Raw genomic sequence first — 21,433 nt, forward strand, 5'->3', positions numbered from 1 at the left:
GGATATGATAAGAAAAATGGAGGAAATGAGGGGGAGGAGAGAAGATAAGAAAGAAAAAGGGAGTGCAGAAGAAAGGTGTGGGTGGGTGAGTATGGAGAAGAAAGGTGGGAGGGCCGGGGAAATGAAGAAGAAAGGGACGGGTGGGGGGGTGGGGGTGGGATTAAAAAAATATAAATTTGGTATTAAAAAAAAGGAAAAATGAATTAATTTTAATTAAAACGCGCCTATTTTTTAATTATTTTTACATTTTATGCCACATCAGCTCTCAGGGAGCAAATAATATCACTTTTTCATATATTAGGTGTGTTATAGGTCACTACTAAAGTTAAAGTGTGAAAATGACTTTTGGAGTATAGTTTAAGGGTCAATCTATGTCTTTTGCCTTGTTTAAAACATAAACATAATCAGCTTTCAATATATTTAAAATATAGTCACAAACTTAAAAAGAACGACAGGAATCCACTTCTCCTTCCTTTTTACTTAAGATGAGAGAAGAAGACGATTATGAATACATCAATAAAGCAGCTAAGAGATTCATCAACAAATTTTATATTGTTAGAACTAAGAAAATGAAGTATGGTCCTTGACATAACCATAATATCTAATGGTTAAAAGTTGTTTTAGTAAGTAAAAAGTGTATGAAGTTTTTAAAATTGTATTGGTGATTCTTTTGATGAAAGAGTTCGAACTTGATGACACAATATCTAAAGTTTATAACTAACAACACTACCAAAAAAAAAGAAAAGAATTAGCGACTGACAAATTCTGTAGCTAAACAGCAAAAATTCATTGCTAATTCTATTTAGTGACAGATTATTGAAAAACTCTGTTAACTACGAACAATTTAACGACAAGTTAGCGACAAAATTTGTAGCTAATTATAATTTCTTTTTTGTAGTGGGCCCTAAAGTAACTTGTGCTACACCTACATCACCTTTTATTTTGATATATGTTCTTTCCCTTGATTAGCTGAGCATCATCAACATTTAGTCCAAATATATTTTTAAGCACCCTATGAGCAGATTTTCTTAAAATCAGTATATTCATCTCTACCGTGCTTGTTATCTAGTTTTTTAGGTGTAAAAATTCACAAACTACTAAGTTTTTTTTTTTTTTTTTTTTTGGGTACTTGGCTAAACCAGAAATCAGCAAGAATTTGGAGAAGAAATGTGAAAACAAGTGGCCATGTGCCATTCAGATCAAGAAGCGGCTTGTTTTAAATATTTTACAAACGCTAGCTAGTTATGTTTTAAATGGAAGCCCTGAAAGTGGCTTTATTGTTAATCTTAAGTTTAAATATGTCATAAAAAGGTTCACATTTACCCCTAATTGTTGCGAGATTAATCTTCTATATTCTTCGTTCCTCCGTTAAAAGTGTATAATTAAAAACTATGTATCATTAGAGAGTTTCAGCTGACGTACTTTAATTTATCGATATTGACGATTTTACATTGTCGTATAAGTAAAACACGTGGACAATAAATAAATAAATTTGCCCTTGATCTGTTCCAAATTACTTATTGATGCCCCTCTTGTCTTATTTTTATACTTTATATATATATATAAAGAAATTACCACTATCATAGCTGGTGACCAAGAAGACCTGACGCCACTTCAAGCAATGCAGGCAAACTTTAAAAAAAAATAAAAAAAATCAAACGTTACAATTGGGCGTGATATCTCATTCTCCTAGAAAATGACAGATATCATAAGCTCCATAAGAAAAATATCATTCAACTTTCAATAGCCATAGAAAGGTGTGTGCATGCAAACCAAATAACAAACGTTCACAACCTTTGTGTATTTCCAAGCCAACTTAATAAAAAATTATTTCAACAAAGGATGATATAACATCTTCATTTAGAACAAAAAGGGTCAAGGATACAACAAATTGAAATAGATAAACTGAATGTAATTCGTAACGGCAAAATACATTTTGATACAATTTAAAATTAAATGGAAAACTTTAATTCACCCTAGCAATATAAATCATCTAATTTATATAATACTGATCAAATTTCAGTATTAATAATAAATCACTTAAATACGTATCTTACAACTCCAGGAAGATGAATTTTCGTGAAATAATCTTCCCAATTGATAATCTTTGGGTCAAAGTAGAAAATGTCTGTTTCAATGCCACTCTCTCTTGCTGCCATACGTAATTTTTCTGTATTTAAATCGTCGAATCTGTAGAGAATTCAATTAATTATATAAATTAGTTGATGAAGCCATAAAATAAAATTAAAATTGAAAGAACGGTTTAATATTTTATAATATCTAAATGAGGATTTTACTTACGCTGTCTTGAAGAATAAATAGGGTCCATAAAGGTCTATCAATCGCATTACAAATTTGATTCTCCTGTAAAGCTGCAAGTATTTGCCTTGAAAATATTGACAACATGCTGCGTTTACTATCTCTAGTCCCTACATAGAACGAAAAAAAAAAAAAAAAATAGTTATAAAACACTGATAATAGAATAAACAGATATCAAAGAAAATTTTGAAAGCTTGGAAAAGAAATTCAAAACAAGTCAACAATATAGGAATAAGTCTTGCATTAAAAGTTTTTCCCAGTGTCAAAAGGAAAGAAACATTATGTGTCAAACGGACAGGTTGAACTATATTTATTTTGTTAAAACAAATTAAATAAATAAACTGAATTGTCTCATAATGCGCTTAATATTTTCTTAGGTTAAGATCGACAAATCATTTTGTTTAATTACTGAATCACACTGGTTTGTTATGGCTATAACTAACTCAAAAGACTTCCTTTTTTTTAATTTTTTTTTTCTGATTGAATTTGGAATATATATATATATGCAGCTCAAATTAATCAAATCTTTTGGACGAGCCATACATGACCAAAATTTTGCCAATCAATAAGGATCTATGCTCAACCCAATTAACTCCAGTCTGAATGGACATGACATAAGTTATTATGTGATCTTAACATGTTTAATCAGGAGGTTAAATTTTTTTTACCTCCCTAATCATAATCGTTTGAATTTGTTGCTGGTATATATATGTAGTATGTAATAAATTACTATTTTGTTAAAACAAAGAAATGAAGCAAACCTTCAGAGGAAGCAAGTAATGAAGGGCCATGTATTTTTGAAAACTATCCATGCTACCCAAAATTGTAACCTTGCCAACAATAATAGGTTTTCCATCCACTTTGTTGATCCATGGATTTTTTGTGAAGTAATTGAATCCAAAATCTCTAAGATTAATGATTTCCATTGGGTTTGAAACTGAGGATCCAATATGGTATATGTTCTCACTTCCCTTTTGATCAGCATGAGCCGCCATGGCTACTATCATTGAATTCACCACCATATCTGCTGGAATCTAAAAAAGACAAAATATTAATGCAAACACTACCTATGCAAGCGTGTCTTACACTATCATATTAAGTTGACTTAAAATAGTTAATTGCACAAAAAAAAAAAAATTGGTTCATACGACATCTAGTACTTATTTTGAGGCCCGGTCGCTCCATAAGACTCATTAAAGGGGAAGGTCCTTTCTGAGGGCTCAAATCGGGGACCTATAATTAAGGGTAGAGAAATTCTATCCATCCTACCATAATTTTTTATGGTAACATCGGACAACTCTTAAACACAAGTATGATATGTGCTAAACTTTAGAAGAGTTTAAATCCTATGCACGAAAAAATATAGAAAGATTATCATTTATGAGGTTAGTATAGATAATTCATAATGAATATTAACTGGTAACTTAGTAAAATGGGTATTAACATGTCAAATTATACCGACGATGAAAAATGCTTTTGACATGTTATTGCATACATTTGAAACCCATATAAATAATAATATGCTATAATCTGCTTAATCATGCCGATAATATAGAAACAATTTTAATATAAACATATATATAACTTAATTAAATCGTACCATTAATAGTACACATGGCTAAATAATTGTAGCATAAATACTTACCACATCCAATACGGTTTTAGGATTGCCAAGGAAGCAAGTTATTCTTCCTTTACCATATCCAACTGCTAAACTGTCAATAGTTCTGCAAATTTTCATAAATAAATATAAGACAAAACAATTATTTTTGCAACATGTGAAAATAAATTTAGAAAAATCATTAAAAAATTGAATTTCTTATGAAAAGTTTTGATTTGGTGAGTACCTGATACCTTCCACCCAACCAGGAAAAGGTTCTTTAAAAGTGCTAGTTACGATAGTAGGACGAACAGTAACAAGAGGTACTTCTTCTTTCAATTTTCCCAAAAGCATTTCTCCCATTGCCTTTGTGAATACATATGTATTTGGCCATCCATATTTCCTCGCTCTTCATGATAAAAAAAAAAAAATGCGAAAGAAATTAATTGTGACTGACTGTAAATGATTTTTATACTGTTAGGTTACTTCAAATTCAACTGTAAGTAATTTTCTATAACAAACATGAACTGGAAACTTGTAAAACATGCTATGTGACATGTTATAATCGAAGACAATTGCACTGATAGTATAAGAATTTATACTCCCTTGTTTTCAATATATGTGGCACTGTTAAGCAAGAAGGAAGATTTTTTAAATTTGTAAATCTAAAACAAACCTTAGACATTGTGTGACTATAAATCATCTAATTAAGGGCAAAATCAAAATTTTAAAATTAAATTATTTATAATATTGAAAGGTGATATTTTTTTTTTATACAGACTAAAAAGGAATATAACAGGGAGAGTATACACTAGTTTATACTATAATAAATTATAAATCATTAAACTTTACAACTCAAAGATGTCATATCTTGCTTCTCAAATTAAACTTGAACATTATCCTTTCACAAAATAAAGTAGGGCTCATTGATTCAGTACAGTGAAATCAGAAAAATACTCCTCTTCTGGAATTTCACATCAATATTATTATGTACTCCTATATTAATGCTAATGGTCTTTGTTCAATCAAACTTTTATTGGTCATGTCAACATATTGGAAAAGACATGGAACTAAAAAGATAAGTATTCCGAGCAATTAAGAAAAAAACTGAAACAGAGAGCCTAGCTATGTTGCCTATTGTTAGAACAGATTTAACTTATATTCGTGTGGTACAAGAGATAAGGGATAAATAATCTCGAGATTAAATTTGAGATGAGTTTATCCCAAATTTGATTGGGATAAAATCGCCGTATTTCCGGGATTAATTATCCGAAAATTGTGGTGCTATTTTATTCCTGTGGGAGGACGAAATAGTTAATCTCAGAATAAGTAATCCTAGGATAACTTATTTCCCAACCACTAGCAAATTTTAACCGGTAATTGTAGGTTAATTATCATATTTATCAGCTTATCAATTAAAAGTTATCAAAAAATTTGCTTGTAATTATCTAATAAATAACTCAATTTTGTGTAAATATTGTTTATGATGTCAAACATTAAAAACTTAAACTCTATTAGCATGAATGGGCATCCACGAGTACTCGACTATCTTCGAAAGACAATCGATCGTTATTCTCAACTTAGTCTGTAAGACGTCATCTTTAATTAGCTAGTCTCCATTACAAAAGAAAAAATGGAGTTATTTGTCGCTAAACAACAAAAAAATTGATAATTTTATTTAACGACGTATTAGTGAGAATTATCACAATAATTTGTTAGCTAAAAAGTATTTAACGACAGATTAACAATTAATGCATACCTTTCCAGGCCAAGCTCCTTCATTGCTGTTGTAATTGATTTCTCAGAAGCATCTTCAGCTTTGAGTTGTTTCAATGTTTCCTCCATCACTTTCCTTTCTGATTCAATATCTAACCCTAATGTCCCATTTAGGGCTTCACCCATATTATATGGTTTCTCCAACATCAACCCTTCCTTTTCACCACATACATATGCTGGGAAAAAAAACCAAATTAAAAAATAATAAAAAATCATGATTTACTTGTATTTTATACTCCCTTTGTTTGTTTGGATTTAAGTGCCCTAGTTTGATTAGGCACAAAGTTTAAGAAAATAAGATATAGTTTGAAGCTTATGGTCTTTAACTAAGGATATGATAATGCACCAAAATACTCTTTGAATCTTGTACGTTTAAATATGTCATTTATAAAGGTGGAATTAAAGAGTTACCAAATATAAAAAGAGATAATATGTTTCAAACAGACTAAAAATGAAAGTAAGACATTGAAATTGAACAGAGAGTAGTTGTTTCCTTTTTGGTTTCTGAGATATATATATATATATACATATATATCAAGTTCAGAAAAGATTAGAAACTAGACTGAAAATGTAAGGAGCACATCTACATTTCGTCATAAAGATAGATATTTTATGGAGTATTATATATAGCTACTATGCATTATTGCAAAATTATTATGACTTACTTTTCACCAATTTGATTTTGCAAACGTACATAGAAGGGAAGACTAGGTTAATTACAAGCATTGAGGTAAAAAATGTAATTTTTTAATAAATAGAGAGGTTTAATATATTATTTTATAAGATAGGTACACTAACCAGTTGACACATGAAGCAGAACCTTTAATTTATTACACTTCTTGGCAAAGTTGAGGACATGTCTAGCTCCAAATGTATTAATTCCCAAGGCCACATCATATCTACATATCAGAATACATATAGTTGAATTAAAAAACATAATAAACTCAATATTTAATTAAAAAATGTACAAAACATATATTATATTGGCGGGTACCTTTCATCAAAGTTGGTAGTTGCAGCTAGATTAACAACAATATCTACTTCCTTCCACATTTCATCCAACAAATTTGAGTCATTCACACCTAAATTCTCGCAAGTTATGTCACCAGGTACAATTGTGGTCCTTTGTGAAACAAAAGTAGTAAAATTTGGCCCACATTTTTCTCTTAGAACTTTGAATAAGTCCTTTGCCACTACCTGTTTAAAAAATATATTAGTTATTGCACATATAGGTGTAAAGTCAATTCTTAAATGATTAATTAGTGATATGATTGACAGCTATATATGTTCACCACTAAAGGTTGCGCTGGAATGATAAATACTCCTCCACCCTTAATCAGATATCTAGGATTCGAGCCCTGATATGGAGTCGAATTTCGTAACAGGAGCGGATGGAGTGTTGTATTGCAGGGTTCATCTGAACGCAATACTTTTAATGTGAAACATAAAATAATGCATAAAAATGTATTAGAACTGCAAAAATAGTATGTCTGAACACATAATTTAAAAAGTAAAATGAGTTCAATGCTGAAAACTTTAAAAATTGAACTCATAGAGCTTAAATCCTGAATTTTTTATTGTTTGATAAGAAGCGCTTTACTCCGGAATGGAATTTTCTCGGCGTGAAATAAAATTAATCGGATCCCAAAACTGAGTACCGGAATACCGGGTGAGAAAAAAAAAAACAGACAGTTGTAATTTTCTTCCTATGTTTTCTTGTTAACCAGAGAAATATTTGGTTTAATTACTTTGAATCATGGTTAGGTTTGTGTTTATACTTGTTGATCAGTTTCTGATTTTGACAAGGCGCAAAAGGGTACAAAGAAAAAGTGTGGGGTCTATTCTGAACGGAACTAATTAATGTCATGGCCATCGATTAAAAAAATTGAGTTCAAATGATGATAGTCGTAATGTGCAATATTCTGAAATAAAGAAATGGTAACACTTTTTTTTGTTTTGGCTTCAGGTAATAGTACATGTTACTTATTAATGTACATATTGAGCCCGTTTAGATTGGCTTATAAGTTGGGCTTATAAAATTTTTTTTTTTTTAGTGTTTGGGTGGTAGCTCATTTAAAGTCGTTTGTCTTAAAATAAGCTCAAAAAAATAATTGGACCCATTTAACTTAGTTTATCTAAAGCGAACTTATAAGTCGAAAACGAACTATAAGCTAAAAAAAATAAGTTACTACCCCAACTTATTTTTTTAATTTATATGTATGCAAACAAATTTTAGCCTATAAGCCAATCCAAACGGGTTCATTGCCAAGAAAAGTAGATTGTGAAATCGAAGATATGGTTTGGTAAATTTAAAGTAAAGGATTATAATTCTTCATATTTAGAGAAAAATATTTTCTTAATATTGCTCACTTTTCAGCTGTCATGGGGTCCGAGGTTTCAATTTTCGTTGTTCTTGTACGTACTGGAGTTTCCTCTGGGTTTCAATTCTCCTCTTTTTCTCTTTTTTTTTTTTTTTTTTTTTTTGTTTGAATTTGGAAAATTGTAAATAACATTTTTTTCCTACATTGCACAATTCTTTTTAAAATCAACAAGCTTTTTATAACTTACTATTTTATTGTGGAAAGGAAAGCGGTATGTCTGGTTGAAGATATAGTTGAACAAAATAAAAATGTGTTCTCTATCAAACAACTTAAGCTTTAACTGAAATAGTGTCACACTTCAACATGATATCAGGAAGAAGTCTCGTTTTCGAATCTCACTACCTCCATTATCAAAAAGAATTTTCACGTGATTGACACATAAAAAAAAACCAAATTCATACGTAAGAAGGCCTGTTCAAGTCATAATTAAATAAAGAAAAGTGTGTTATCTCTCTAACAATTTAAACTTTTAGATAAAATGATCATATACTTCAAACATATACTGAACATGCTTATGGAATCACGAAGAGAAGAAAGAGACTCGACATTAAGCTTTTGTTCAAGAAAAATAATAAAGGAAGGCTCAGCATGGTGCACGAAGCATCTCGTGCACCATAAAATCCACACGCACACCAAAGGGTACAATGAAGGAAAATAAGAGGAAAAAAAAAAAACTAAAAATGTTTTCATCGCAGAATTAAGATGGTATTTAATTAATAGGCTTAATTAATTAAATTTGTGTACCTCAGTATTGAAACGTTGCATGGCTGACTTGTCATCTGCAGCTCTTAGAAGAAGATAGAGTTTCTTTACATTTGGTTGAACCCTAAGTATCTTCTCCACAAAAACTACAAATAAACAATTAAAATATCAAGAATGGTTCAAATATTTGCCAAAAATAATAATAATAATAATAACCAGATTAAAGGGGGGAGGGGGTAAAAATAGGAGAATTTAAATATATACTCTTTGCCAAAAAGCCAGTGGCACCAGTAACAAGAATGGTTCTGTTTTCAAGAAACTTGACAACACTTGTTAACTCCATTGTTTTAAAGACAGTGACAAATGAACTGAAAATATTTGAGTATGAAAGAAAGAACGAGAATAGTGTTTTATATATGAGAAAACACAAAAGAGCCGAGAGCAATAGAAACAAATTTGGTGCATGTTCTATATATAGTTGAGAAGGGCGTTGAAGAAAATGCCTTTATTTTTCTTTTTGCAAATGATGTTCGTATAGTTATTGGGATTGAGTACACGCAAGTCGGTGAAAATGTCAGTACATTGGAAAAAGTAATGCTGTCTAGTGTACAAAAAATTATTACACCTATTAAATAACTATTACACCTATTCTTTATTGTAACCCCAAACCAAACATGGTGAGGTGAAACTTCAAAATCAATAAATACCATCCACGTTGATGGATGCATAGGTGGTAAGCCTTCATTTTTAATTAGAAATGAAATTGTCTTCGGTAGAAAATTGCTTTACCGAGGTGGAGCTAGAGGCTTCCATGAGAAAATTACATCATATGTATATATACAAGATTAAAATTATTTATATATATAAATAATATCAGACATTGAGTTCTCGTAGCTTCTTTGAATATTTATTTTTTTATATTTGAATCTTCTTTTAGTGAAAATTCTCACTTTGTCATTGTATTTTACTGTCAAAGTGGGACTCTCAGATGCAAACATATCTAGATTGGTTGAACCCCGAAACGGGCGGGTGAAAAACCAAAACATAAAAGTCAACTTTAAATATTATTTTTATTTTTATTGTTTAAAATTGTTTCCTTCTTGGCGAGGTCACCTACATGTAATAGTAATGAAGAAACGGGCGGGCGAAAAACCAAAAACTAGTCAACTTTAAATATTATTTTTTATTTTTATTGTTTAAAATTGTTTCCTTCTTGGCGAGGTCACCTACATGTAATATAGTAATGAAGAAACGTGTGTCATAAATTTGGTAAGGGCTTGGAAGAAAAGGGTGAGCTAAATTTGGTTAATCCCGTTCAACCAACCTTCTTGGAGACATTTCACAAAATCGAATGTTCCATTATAAGTTATTATATATTCAATTTTGAAACAAATTGAAGGGAAAAAAATGCAATTTATATTGTTATGAATCCTACCTAATAAGCTAGCATGGCGTATTTGTTTTTTATTTTTTATTTTTTATAATGTAGCATGGCGTATTTGAAGTTGTTGTTTGATGCTTTCCTGCTTAATTTTAAAAATCCATTTTCTTTGTCAACCAAAGGGGAATGCAACATTGCAGCACTGGTTTCATTTGAACTTATTATATCGACGCATAACATAAATTTATTTATAAATAATTTACTAAGAGTGCGACAAATAATTGGAAGGAATCCACAATTTTAAAAAAGAATGATGAATTTTTCAATATTAAGAATCTTAATGGTAGGGTGTGAGCATTCATTTATAATTTGAACTTTGTAGTCACAAAAATTTAGACAACTTGAGTAGATTCTGCATCCATTGAACCTTGTAGACAAATCAATTGGACGACAATATCTCTGATGCTTAGTTGATTCTTTTTACAGTCTTATTTGGTTTAGAGGACGGATGGATTTTAAATTTAAACTTAACGAGTGTATAATGTGTATACTCTCACTATTAATTACTGTATATCGTTTACATTTCTAAGTCTGGAACGTAGTCTTTGTTAAAATTTTAACAATATTCACGTATATATACTCTTGATCTCACATATTTTTCTTTTTAATTTTTCTAAAAATGGAATATCAGTTTTTTATATATAAAAACAATTTAATTTTAAAAGTTTCACTCTTAGTGAAACGATTCATAGTCACACGAACGTCCAAGATTTGTATTATTCTATAAGTTCCAAAAGTCTTATTTCTTTCTTAAATTTCGCATCTAGTCAAACAGTATCACATAAATTTAATAGAGAACTATGTCTGTGTAATACTGAATTCATACTGTGATGTCCATGTGGAGGACGGCTGACAAGAGCAGGTCACAGAGAAAGTCCAACAACTTTCTAGTCTGGCAAGTTTATTAAGAAAGGATGCACATGATAATGATACCTTAAGCGAATTTCACCGCATAACACAAATTTACATTAATTACGCTCGCATATGAAATAGCCCACTAGACAAATTCGTTAAACACGTCGGCCCAAAACGGATAACGCGTGCCAAAACTCAGATTGTGACACATATTCACCTATTTTTGAAAGTACATTGCATCGGTGACTATTTGCAAAAGTATTGATTTAACGGAACTGGTCCTGCTAATTGTGATCTGTCAAAAATCCTTATGAAACTTTAATTTGTCGAGGGACCTAGTCTTGTTTTGCGCCTGCTTTTTTTTTTTTTCCAGTTTTTTAATCGGTGTTCGGTATTCGTATTGGAGCCCGACCATATATGGATTCACATCAGGTAGGATTCATTTCTTGGGAGAAGCGCTCCCTAAGAGCTCAAATTCGAAACTTCTGATTAAGGAAGGAGTAGTCTCATCCACTGCACCACATCCTTTGATGATTGTATTGTGATTGTTCCTAGTACACAAGTAGTACTATGAAAGTGACACAATTGAAGGTCCAATTAATTCGACCAAGTCTTTATTTTATGGCCGTAGTATTACCATTCACACCATTAATATTTCAACTGTATATGTGACTAGCTTCTAACTTTCTGCTGCCTAATTAATGCTTTTTCATTTCAATTTATATGAATACGTTTGACGCGGCAGAATTTTTATCAAAATGTCATCCTCCTGTATGGGCGGGTTGTTCCTCGCTGCTGCTTTCTTTTAAACTAAAATGGATTAAAGAAGTAAATATAATTGAATGTATAATTTTGCAATTTGAAATCTGAAATATAACATGATATTTTTATGATTATAAGATAATCTCATTAAGAATATAACAAAAAAATGTAAAGTTGATAGTTTTCAGATATTAAAAAAAGGCCAGTATGTTTTCGTTAAACAGTCTAAGATGAAAACAATGTCCCATAGACTGAAATAAAGTAAATATATGTTTCAATCGGTGGTTAGTATTTTATCCAAATATTTAAAATATGAGAATAACCTAAATCTGCTGCCTACCCAATTTATACAGGGTACTGCTGTAGATTGTCATCATGCAAGTTCTTGGCCCAACTTGACAATAGGTTGACGGAGCAAATTTTTAACTGATAATTCATTCAAGTAAAATTTTCGACAGAGTTCAAGAAAAGAAGGAAAAAAAAAAACAATTGTTTTTTGAATATCATTTGTATCTTGAAACCAATCAATAAATGGATGAGTTTGAGTTGATGATTATAATATAGATCTAATAGGAATAATCCCACCAACATGGCAACATTGTTATTGGATGAATAACATCGCCGCATCTTTAATTAAAGGTCTTGGGTTCGAGCCCTAAAAATGAAAAAGTCCTAATAAGAAATGCTTTCTCTTCAATGAGTTTTATTAGGCATGAATTCGGATTAGTCAAGCTTTGAACGGGTACCTAACACAGAGTATGATATTTAAAAAGTAAGAGGAGTACTTGTCATAAAAGCATTGGCATCTAAAATTCTTGGTTTGACTTTCTTCTTTTAGCTATATTTCTAATTTAAGAGGAATTTTGAAAATACTGTATGGAATCATTAAAGATTTGTTCAATGTGATGGCCTAATTAAATCCAGTAGGAGGTCACAGTTAACCTACCCAATCACAATTCCACCAAATTCTTCTGTTCCATCTGCCCTCCGCCTCACCCCCACCGCCCAAATTCAGAGAAATTAACTGTTACTATTTTTAGCAAAGTGGGTAAAAAAGTTTATCCGCCTAATCATAATAATATTTAATTATCGTCAGTATATATTTAGGGGGCCTCTGATAGGATGTATAAACATTTCAATAAAAAAGGACAGTTCCGTGCACAAAGTATTTCACATCAGCAAAATTTGAAAAAAAGACCACACCCCAAAAAATGTGACGTAGACAACTTACCTTATTTCAAGCATTAGTGGATTTATAAACATTTCAATACATGCATAAAGATAACATAACATATATTTGGGTTGTTTGATTTCAACCTGCATAAATTTCAACAGTGTTTATCCCATGTTGGGTTGTTTTTTTTCCTTGTTAGGATAAATAATATCTGCGTATATTATGCTGGAGTTTAGTTATTATTTTATGCAAGATTGAAAAATTAAATAAGAATACAAAAAGTAATAATACATTGATTAAATTGCTAAAAGTAACCAAATTAACCTTCAAATAGTAAGAAAAATTATTTCGTCTAAAAAGTAAGAAAATATTTTAATTATACATATTGATATTTAATATATCAAACTAAACATTCGATAAAATATAATTTATGCATTACAATCCTGCGTATGTTTGGTGAAGTCGATACAACAGTTTGCAATAGAATCCCCTTGGATGAATGAGATTTCTTTTATTGCTAATTAATGACTCTATTGATTTTATTGAATTTACTTTCGTTTATCATTAATCCTGGGACCTACCGTAATTGATAGTAGAATTATTCAATTACTTATTAATTCCTTGTTAGTTCAGTTTTTCGAACATAATAAGGAAATTAATTAGTAGTCTAATTTGATTCTAGAGCGATTGGTTTATTCCTAAGTTTAATACAATAACTAAATTTTATTAAGTCATCTACAAATTATAATTACTCGTTGTTTAGCTGCTATCTAGTCTCCTTAAATTCCTCTCCTGAGTTCAATTCAAATTATGGGACAAATTAGACAGATAATTATTTCTCTCGAGTACTCAATTAATATATTTATAAACATTATCCCATAACAACTGACGGATTAAAATTACTTTAAGACGAAGGAAAAATCCATAAAATTGATAAAAGCTGATTTACTTTACCGCATAAATTGATAAAAGTTAATTTACGAATCCCAAGATAAAATACCAAAATGAAAAAGATGTGTTTCTCCAAGGCTTTTTTACTGAAGTCCTTCTAAATCCAAATTAAAATTACAAATAAAAATTATGCTAACTTATTTATAGTGTTATGTTAAACCAAATACATATTTTACATAATATCCGTATACTCTGTTTTAGGTCAATGAACCAAACGTCTTAAACTAAAAATGATCAAATCCAAAATGTGTAGTGAGAACAGAGACGACAAATATGACTAGTATTAAGATACAAGCTACAATGTGGATTTATTCAAAATAAGGACAGCTTAAAACCATGCCGTGTTCTAGTAGTGATAATAAATGCTACTTGCTAACCAACAAGTTTTAAGAAGTAGCATTAATTATAATGTGGACCTCTTACTTAAACATTAGTACATTAATTATAATGTGGAAAACGTGAAAATCAACATCACCATACATTAAGGTTCTTAGAATTTCGATTCCAATCTTCTTCTCTTTTTTTTTTTTTTTTTTTCCCTACTAAAATTATGGGCATCGTCAGAAATATTCATGTGCCCATAAAAACTAAAGGATGATCACCCCATTTCGGCCCTTAATATTAATAGCAACACGAAAAATGTTCAATGGATCTGAAGACAAAATACTCGGAACAAACTAAAATTCTTCACATGGTTATGGTACCACAATAGACGTTTGACCTGAACGTACTTATTAAATTCATCATAATAATTTTCAAAATAATATCCTGTTTCGAATGTGTTGGTGAATATACCACAAATTACAATAAATTACAGTTAAAAAATAAAATGAACAAAATGAAGAACAAATTAAATAAATATTCTTCAGGCTGAGGCGTGGATATCTCAGTCTATTTATGGAGATTCAAGCCCAGCACATGGCATAATCTTTACCGGTCCAGCAGTATAACTCTGACTTGTCCCTTTTACGATATAACAGCCCGGCAACGTCGTGTGGCTCAAACAACTCCAGACTAGTTGAAGAGTCCAAAGCTCCACCAAAAGAACGCCTTCCATCAACATAAAAAAAAATTACTCTCTTTTTATAGTGAATTAGTTGGAGACTCACTCTCAACTCTCTCTTTCACTACACTAACCTCACTTTACAACATATTCTCACACAACAACACAATATTTCTTTCATATTTTTTCTACCTCCACAAGTTAAGGATCAATAACTATTTATAGGTGAGGAAAGTCATCCTTGTAATGAATTGGATGAAAAGGTGAATTAGTGGGGTATTAAATTGAAAAGAATATGGGAGAATAATTATTAGGAGTTACAAGAGTTTCACTAGAGAAATAGTGGTCATATTTTTACCACTAAGGGTGTACAAAGTAAACCGACAAACCACACCAAACCGACAAACCGAGTTAAACCGAGAAAAAAATCCGATTAGTGGTTTGGTTTGACTTGGTTTGGTGTTGAAAAAAAAACACGGTCATAATTGGTTTGGTTTGATTTTAGCTAAAAAAAGTCAAATCGAACCAAACCAACTCGACATTACATGTATTCAATTTTTAAAATATTTTATACATAAAAATATTTATTTGTAATGTAATTTATAAATATTTCTTAAATTTTTTCGTAGTCTTTTATCTATTATCATATTATTCAAGCTTGAACTTAGGGTTTTGAATGTGAATAAGTTTTATATCTTATGGATGTTAGTAACTCATATAAAGTCCAAACCAAAACTAACTCAACACTAATACTAATAAAAGAAATTCAATTTACCACTAAGAATAACAATAATGTTGGATATCTATTCTTTAGTTTTGCATAATTGGTTTAGAGAGTGAAAATACATAACTTAAGTTTTTTTCTTGTCATGTAATTAATACTTATTAGCCGTACTTATTTTAGCATGTGGTATTTTTAGATTATGGTCATTTTCTTTATGGCTTATTAATTAGCAATATTTATTTTAACCGATTTTATTATCTTTTGTTGAATATTTTAATACAATGTCATCACTCTTCTCACATTTTGTGTTATTTTCTTATGAAACACCTTAAATACATAGTTGTATCTAACTAGGACTAAAGAAATATTTGAAGTGAAAGTTATATGTTTTGTATCAAAACTATTCCGAAAAAAGAAAAAAAACCCGAATAACCCTAGAAAGCCCAAGGTTGAAAAACCCGAATTTTATTGGTTTGGTTTAGTGTATAAATTTAAAAACTCGACACAATTAGTTTGATTTAGTGTTTGAAAATTCCAAACCAACCCGGTCCATGTAGACCCCTACTTACCACTAACAACTGTGATCTAAAGGGAATTTAAGGCCACAATATGCCTTTGGAACGTGGGAATGAAATGGAACAATAGGCAGTTTTAATGACAGCGCTCTAATATAATTATTTGTAATATTAAAATGTTCATAACCCAACAGAATGTTATTGCGTAAAATGTAGAATTCAAAAGTACTCTTGCAAGGAATAAGGTTAATAATTATTTTTAGACAAATATTCACATTCATTGGATTCCTCTACGAAGGGATGTTATAAAACTTAGTATAGCTGGTGCTGCCAAAAGAAACGATGGGAAAGGTGGAATAGGGGGTATCATCATAAATCATAATAACGCCTGGTAATATTATGAAAGTTTTGACCCATACATTCGAGCTGAATTATATGCTCCATGCAATGGTTTTAAATTTCAGACTGTTTTGTCATGCTTTATTTAGTATTTTAATTTGTCATGGCTTCTTTACTTTCATTATTTCTTTTTCGGCACTGCTTTGATTTGCTTTTTTCTAGAATCTATCAGAAACAACCTCTCCACCTACCATGATAGGGTAAGGTCTGCGTACACTCTACCCTCCCCAGACCCACTTGTTGAATTACACTAGGTATGTTGTTGTAGACAATGGTTTTAAAATTGTTGAATCTCGAGGACTTTACCCTTTAGAGATGGAAACGGACTTCATATAAGTTCTTGACTTGTTGGATAATTCTAACCAAATTTGTGTTTATGCTCTTGTTAATAAATGCATCATTGATGCAGTTGATGAGGATGTCCGGTAGAATTACAGAAAACTAATGCACTGCATTACAAGAAGGAATGTCACACCACTTTTTTCTTCAAATATACATAAGTATTAAATCGAAAGGGTTTTCGGAAACTAGTATAGATGATAAAATTTCTAAAATGGATTTATTAAAAATGAGTGTGTGTGACCGGTGACGGAGCTAGGATTTATGGGGGTTGAAATATAAAAAAATAAACATACAAAGAAGCCTGCAGGGGTTCAACATCTATTATATATACATAAAAAATAATTTTAACCTAATAAAAATAGTATTTTTTTTCGCCGAAGGGGTTCGGATGAACACCCTCGGCTCTATGTGGCTCCGCCACTGTGTGTGCCAACTGCCAAGTCAACCTTTTGAAATAAATATCTCTTTTAAGATAACTTTGACTTCAAAAAATTGTTTTGCGACATATTTCAGTTAAGAAATCCTATTAACTGAGAGGACCCCTTGAGACACTGCTAGAAATAGAGGTCTTCCCCACCGACATTCAATGAGAAATTTATGTTGTAGAATATGATTTTCTCATCTCATTTTTACCGAACCATATCATTGGAAAAATGCATGGTCGGAAACAGTTTCCCACTGAAACGATGAGAAACTTGCGAATTTTTTCATGTGAAAACACTACTATGTAGATTTTTCCCACCGCCATTCAGTGAGAATAACCACTGAACATTTTTAAGTGGGAAATTTCAGTAGAAAAATAGTAATTTTTTAGTAGTGAGATATGCTTTGGAATACTGTGAATAGCAATAACATAAGACTATATGGAACTCTTCTTAAATTCCTAATTACCCCTAGTATCATAAATTTATCCAAGGTCCCCTAAATATTAATGAGGAGAATATGAAAATCAACATCATCATACATTAAGGTTCTTAGAATTTTGACTCTATCTCCGTTATTTTCCTACTAAAATTAGCAACATTATTAAAACTATTCACGCACTACAAAAGAATGGGTAATTTGCGGAGGTTTAAAGTTGCAATTCGCGGGGGTTTTAGCTTTCTCTAGCAACTAGCGGAGGCTAAAACCTCCACGAATTGCAACTTTCAACCTCCGTAAATTACTCATTTTTTGGTAGTGGCGCAGGTCCATAATTCCATAAATACTGACAAGGATATGATCACCCCTTTATTTGGACCCTTAATAATAATAATGATATACTTTTTCTGTTTCAATTTATGTGAACCTTTTACTATTTGGGAAGTCTACGAGGTGCTTCTTTGATCACGTTTTTTAACATTTTTTCTAAATTATATTATAAATTATCATGACTTATAGTACTTTTTGTGTAGTTTATAAATATATAAATTGTATTTTTACAAACTTAAAAAATTTATGTCAAAATTCACGGTCAAAGTTATAAAATTTGACCCTCGTACACTGAAACGGTTCACATAAATTGAAATAGAAGGAGCATTTAACATCGAATTTGTTCATGATTTTCTCCCCTCTGTTGATAGCAACACGGAGAACTTTAATTGAATCTAAAGATAAAATAATCCGAACAAAATAAAAATTACTCCGTCCCAATCTATGTGAGACCCTTTTCTTTTTAGTCTGTCCCAAAAGAATAATACATTTCTATATTTATAAAATAATTTAACTTAAAAGTTCCTCTTTACCCAGAATGAAATGATTTACAGCCACACAAATATCTATGCAAACATTTTAGTCTAAGTTTAAAAACCTTTTTTTCTTTTTTTTAAACTCAAAAAATGCACAAATAAACTATATGCATAAATTGGGACGGAGGGAGCATTTATTATTATTTATGTGGACTGTGGTTATGCTACCACAATAAAGTTTCGACTCGTACCTGTCTAAACTCATCATAATAATTTTCAGATACTATCTCATTCCGAATGTTATTGCGAAAACAGTAAAGTTAAAAAATCTTGCAACCATGGTTTGTAATTGCCATTAGATAAATATTACTAACATTCATTGGATTACTTTGCCCATAATAAAGGGATAATATAAACTAAATACACATCACACATGATGCTACCAAAAGGATCAATGTAATCGGTGGAATAGACATCACTACTAAAAAAACAGGTTTTACCGACCTCAAAAAACCGACCTCAGTTGAGGTCGGAAAAAAAACCAACCTCATGATGTGTGGTAAAAAGTCGTAATACATATTTTTTAATTTTTTAAAAATAAACCGACCTCATGATTAATTCGGTAATATTATACCAAAATTTGAAAAAATAATATACGACCTCACTAGGTCGGGAATTTATTTGATGATAAATGTAAAATATTTTATTTTTTATTTAAAATAATACCGACCTCGTGAGGTCGGTATATTTAATAATTTTATTTTTATTTAAAATAATACCGACCTCGTGGTCGGTATTCTTTAAATTAAAAAAATATATATTTAATTTAAAAGAATACCGACCTCACGAGGTCGGTATTATTTTAAATAAAAATAAAATTATTAAATATACCGACCTCATGAGGTCGGTATAATCTGGTCAAATAAAGACCCATTATACCCGTTCTTAATTGAAGAAAATGGTAGGGTTCCCTCTCCTCTTTCTTTTTTTCTCCGCCGCCGCTCCTCTCTCTTCCGCTCCCTTCTCTTCTTCATCATCATCTCCTTCCCCCCACCACGTTCCCACTTTCCCCGTTCCCCGCTACTCTCAAACTCAAACCCTAAATCACCCTATAAATATTCGTTTCATCATCCATTAAAGGGGTCCTTTCGGTACGGAAATCCTCTAAAAAACAAGGATTTTCGAGTCGCAAGAAATCCCCATAGACGACATTAATTCTTTTCGCCGTATTGTTCGATATCGAGTCAAAAATCCACACCATTTTTTTTTGTTATTTTGCCCTTGGCATCTGTTTGGATTCGAAGGGTATACAAATTCGGGGTTCGTAGTGTTTCGAAGTAGATTTGAAGTGTTTGAGGTTAGATCGAAACCTTCGCCTCACTTATTTGCCGAAGAAGGTCGGTAAATCTTCCTTAGTTGTTTCTCCTCCTATTTTAGTCTTAATTGTTAATTTTGTCATGCCTTAGTTGTTGTATGCTTGGTTGCCGTTTGATTTAATCTCTGACCATTAATAGTTTAAGCATAATTAATGAGCATTAGTTGCTATTTCTAGTTATCTGCTTTAGCAATGATTTAAGCACGATTAATAGACATTAGTTATTGCTATTAACGAGACTTATGAATGTTAGTAGCTCGGCATTTAGTAGGTATTTTTAGCTATTGGTTTTTAGGTCGATTTACTTGTTGATATTAACATCGTCCGAGTTTAATGAAATGTTCGATATAATGCCTAGCTTATTCCTCGTGACTGTTATATTAAGATTTGAATTGGTTGTTGGTCCAGCCTGTTAGATTAACTACTTTAAAATGTCATTCAGGTCATTGGCCATGTTGAGTAAGTATTCCATGCAGATTATTTCAGTTGTAGTTTCAAACCTGGTTGCTAAATGAGGAAATAGTTCAAGTTCTAGCCCTTCATTTGTTTAGTGTATAATCTTGTTGTCGTTCTTATTAAATCTGTGTCCATGATATGAGTCTAGGTCGATTGGTTTGGTATTGAAATAGTTCAAGTTCTAGCCCTTCATTTGTTTAGTGTATAATCTTGTTGTCGTTCTTATTAAATGTGTCCATGATACGAGTCTAGGTCGATTGGTTTGGTATTCCAACATCACATAATGTGTGTAGAGGGATTGCTATTGTAGCATCTGTGAATCTATCTAGTGTTCGGGAAATTCATGATACATGTTTGAGGTCCTATTTTGGGTCGAATTTGATGAATACATGTCGTATCCCTTTCTTTAGAGTGCTTTGTATATGTCTTGGAATGATGTCTTAAATGTGTCAACGAGTTGAATTTTGCCGTTGTTCTATGCCCTCATCGTGTGTGTTGTCAGCATCTCATTAATTACGCTATTATATGATGTCAATACTATGCTAAGTGAACCAATGGTTTTAAAGGAAATAGATGCTTTTCATTTGATGAGAATGCGGTGTTAAGCCTAGTCGCCATTGTTTCGATATCTCCATAATCGAGTTTCGTGTTTAGCATAATCAATTTGGTTAGAATATTTTCAATGCACCTACAATTGCTTGATGTTGTTAAGGCGGTGAGGGAAGCGGTATTTGTTGCCTCCATATATGTAAAGTTTTTTCGTAGAGCTTCTTTCGTTTATTTGAAAATGAACTGTGTCTTTCCTTTGAATTTTAAAGTCTCAATTCTGGCCATTTTGTGGGTGTTAGTCCGGTTCCTTACATGTTTGGTTGAAGGACATTCTCGACTTTGCTCCACCTATGGGATTTGGTCTAGTTTGCTTTCAAAAATTGCCTCGTTTTTTGTTATGTGTGTTAGTTATTTGAGTGGTGACCGATTAAAGAGAATCGAA

At 31.2% G+C, this 21,433-nt stretch overlaps 1 protein-coding gene across 1 annotated transcript; it reads right to left on the reverse strand.

Moving 5' to 3' along the window:
• Nucleotides 1–1,845: 1,845 nt before the first annotated feature.
• Nucleotides 1,846–9,233, reverse strand: LOC132065456 (alcohol-forming fatty acyl-CoA reductase-like). The gene is made up of 10 exons (XM_059458862.1): nucleotides 9,043–9,233; nucleotides 8,821–8,924; nucleotides 6,690–6,892; nucleotides 6,494–6,594; nucleotides 5,679–5,871; nucleotides 4,167–4,328; nucleotides 3,965–4,046; nucleotides 3,081–3,353; nucleotides 2,302–2,429; nucleotides 1,846–2,190 (listed from the first exon to the last, which is right to left on the reverse strand). The coding sequence occupies exons 1-10, from the start codon at nucleotides 9,119–9,121 to the stop codon at nucleotides 2,037–2,039; spliced, it is 1,479 nt and encodes a 492-aa protein (XP_059314845.1). The 5' UTR covers nucleotides 9,122–9,233; the 3' UTR covers nucleotides 1,846–2,036.
• Nucleotides 9,234–21,433: the final 12,200 nt, after the last annotated feature.

This window comes from Lycium ferocissimum, chromosome 7 (genome assembly GCF_029784015.1).
Source record: "Lycium ferocissimum isolate CSIRO_LF1 chromosome 7, AGI_CSIRO_Lferr_CH_V1, whole genome shotgun sequence".
NCBI lineage: Eukaryota > Viridiplantae > Streptophyta > Magnoliopsida > Solanales > Solanaceae > Lycium > Lycium ferocissimum.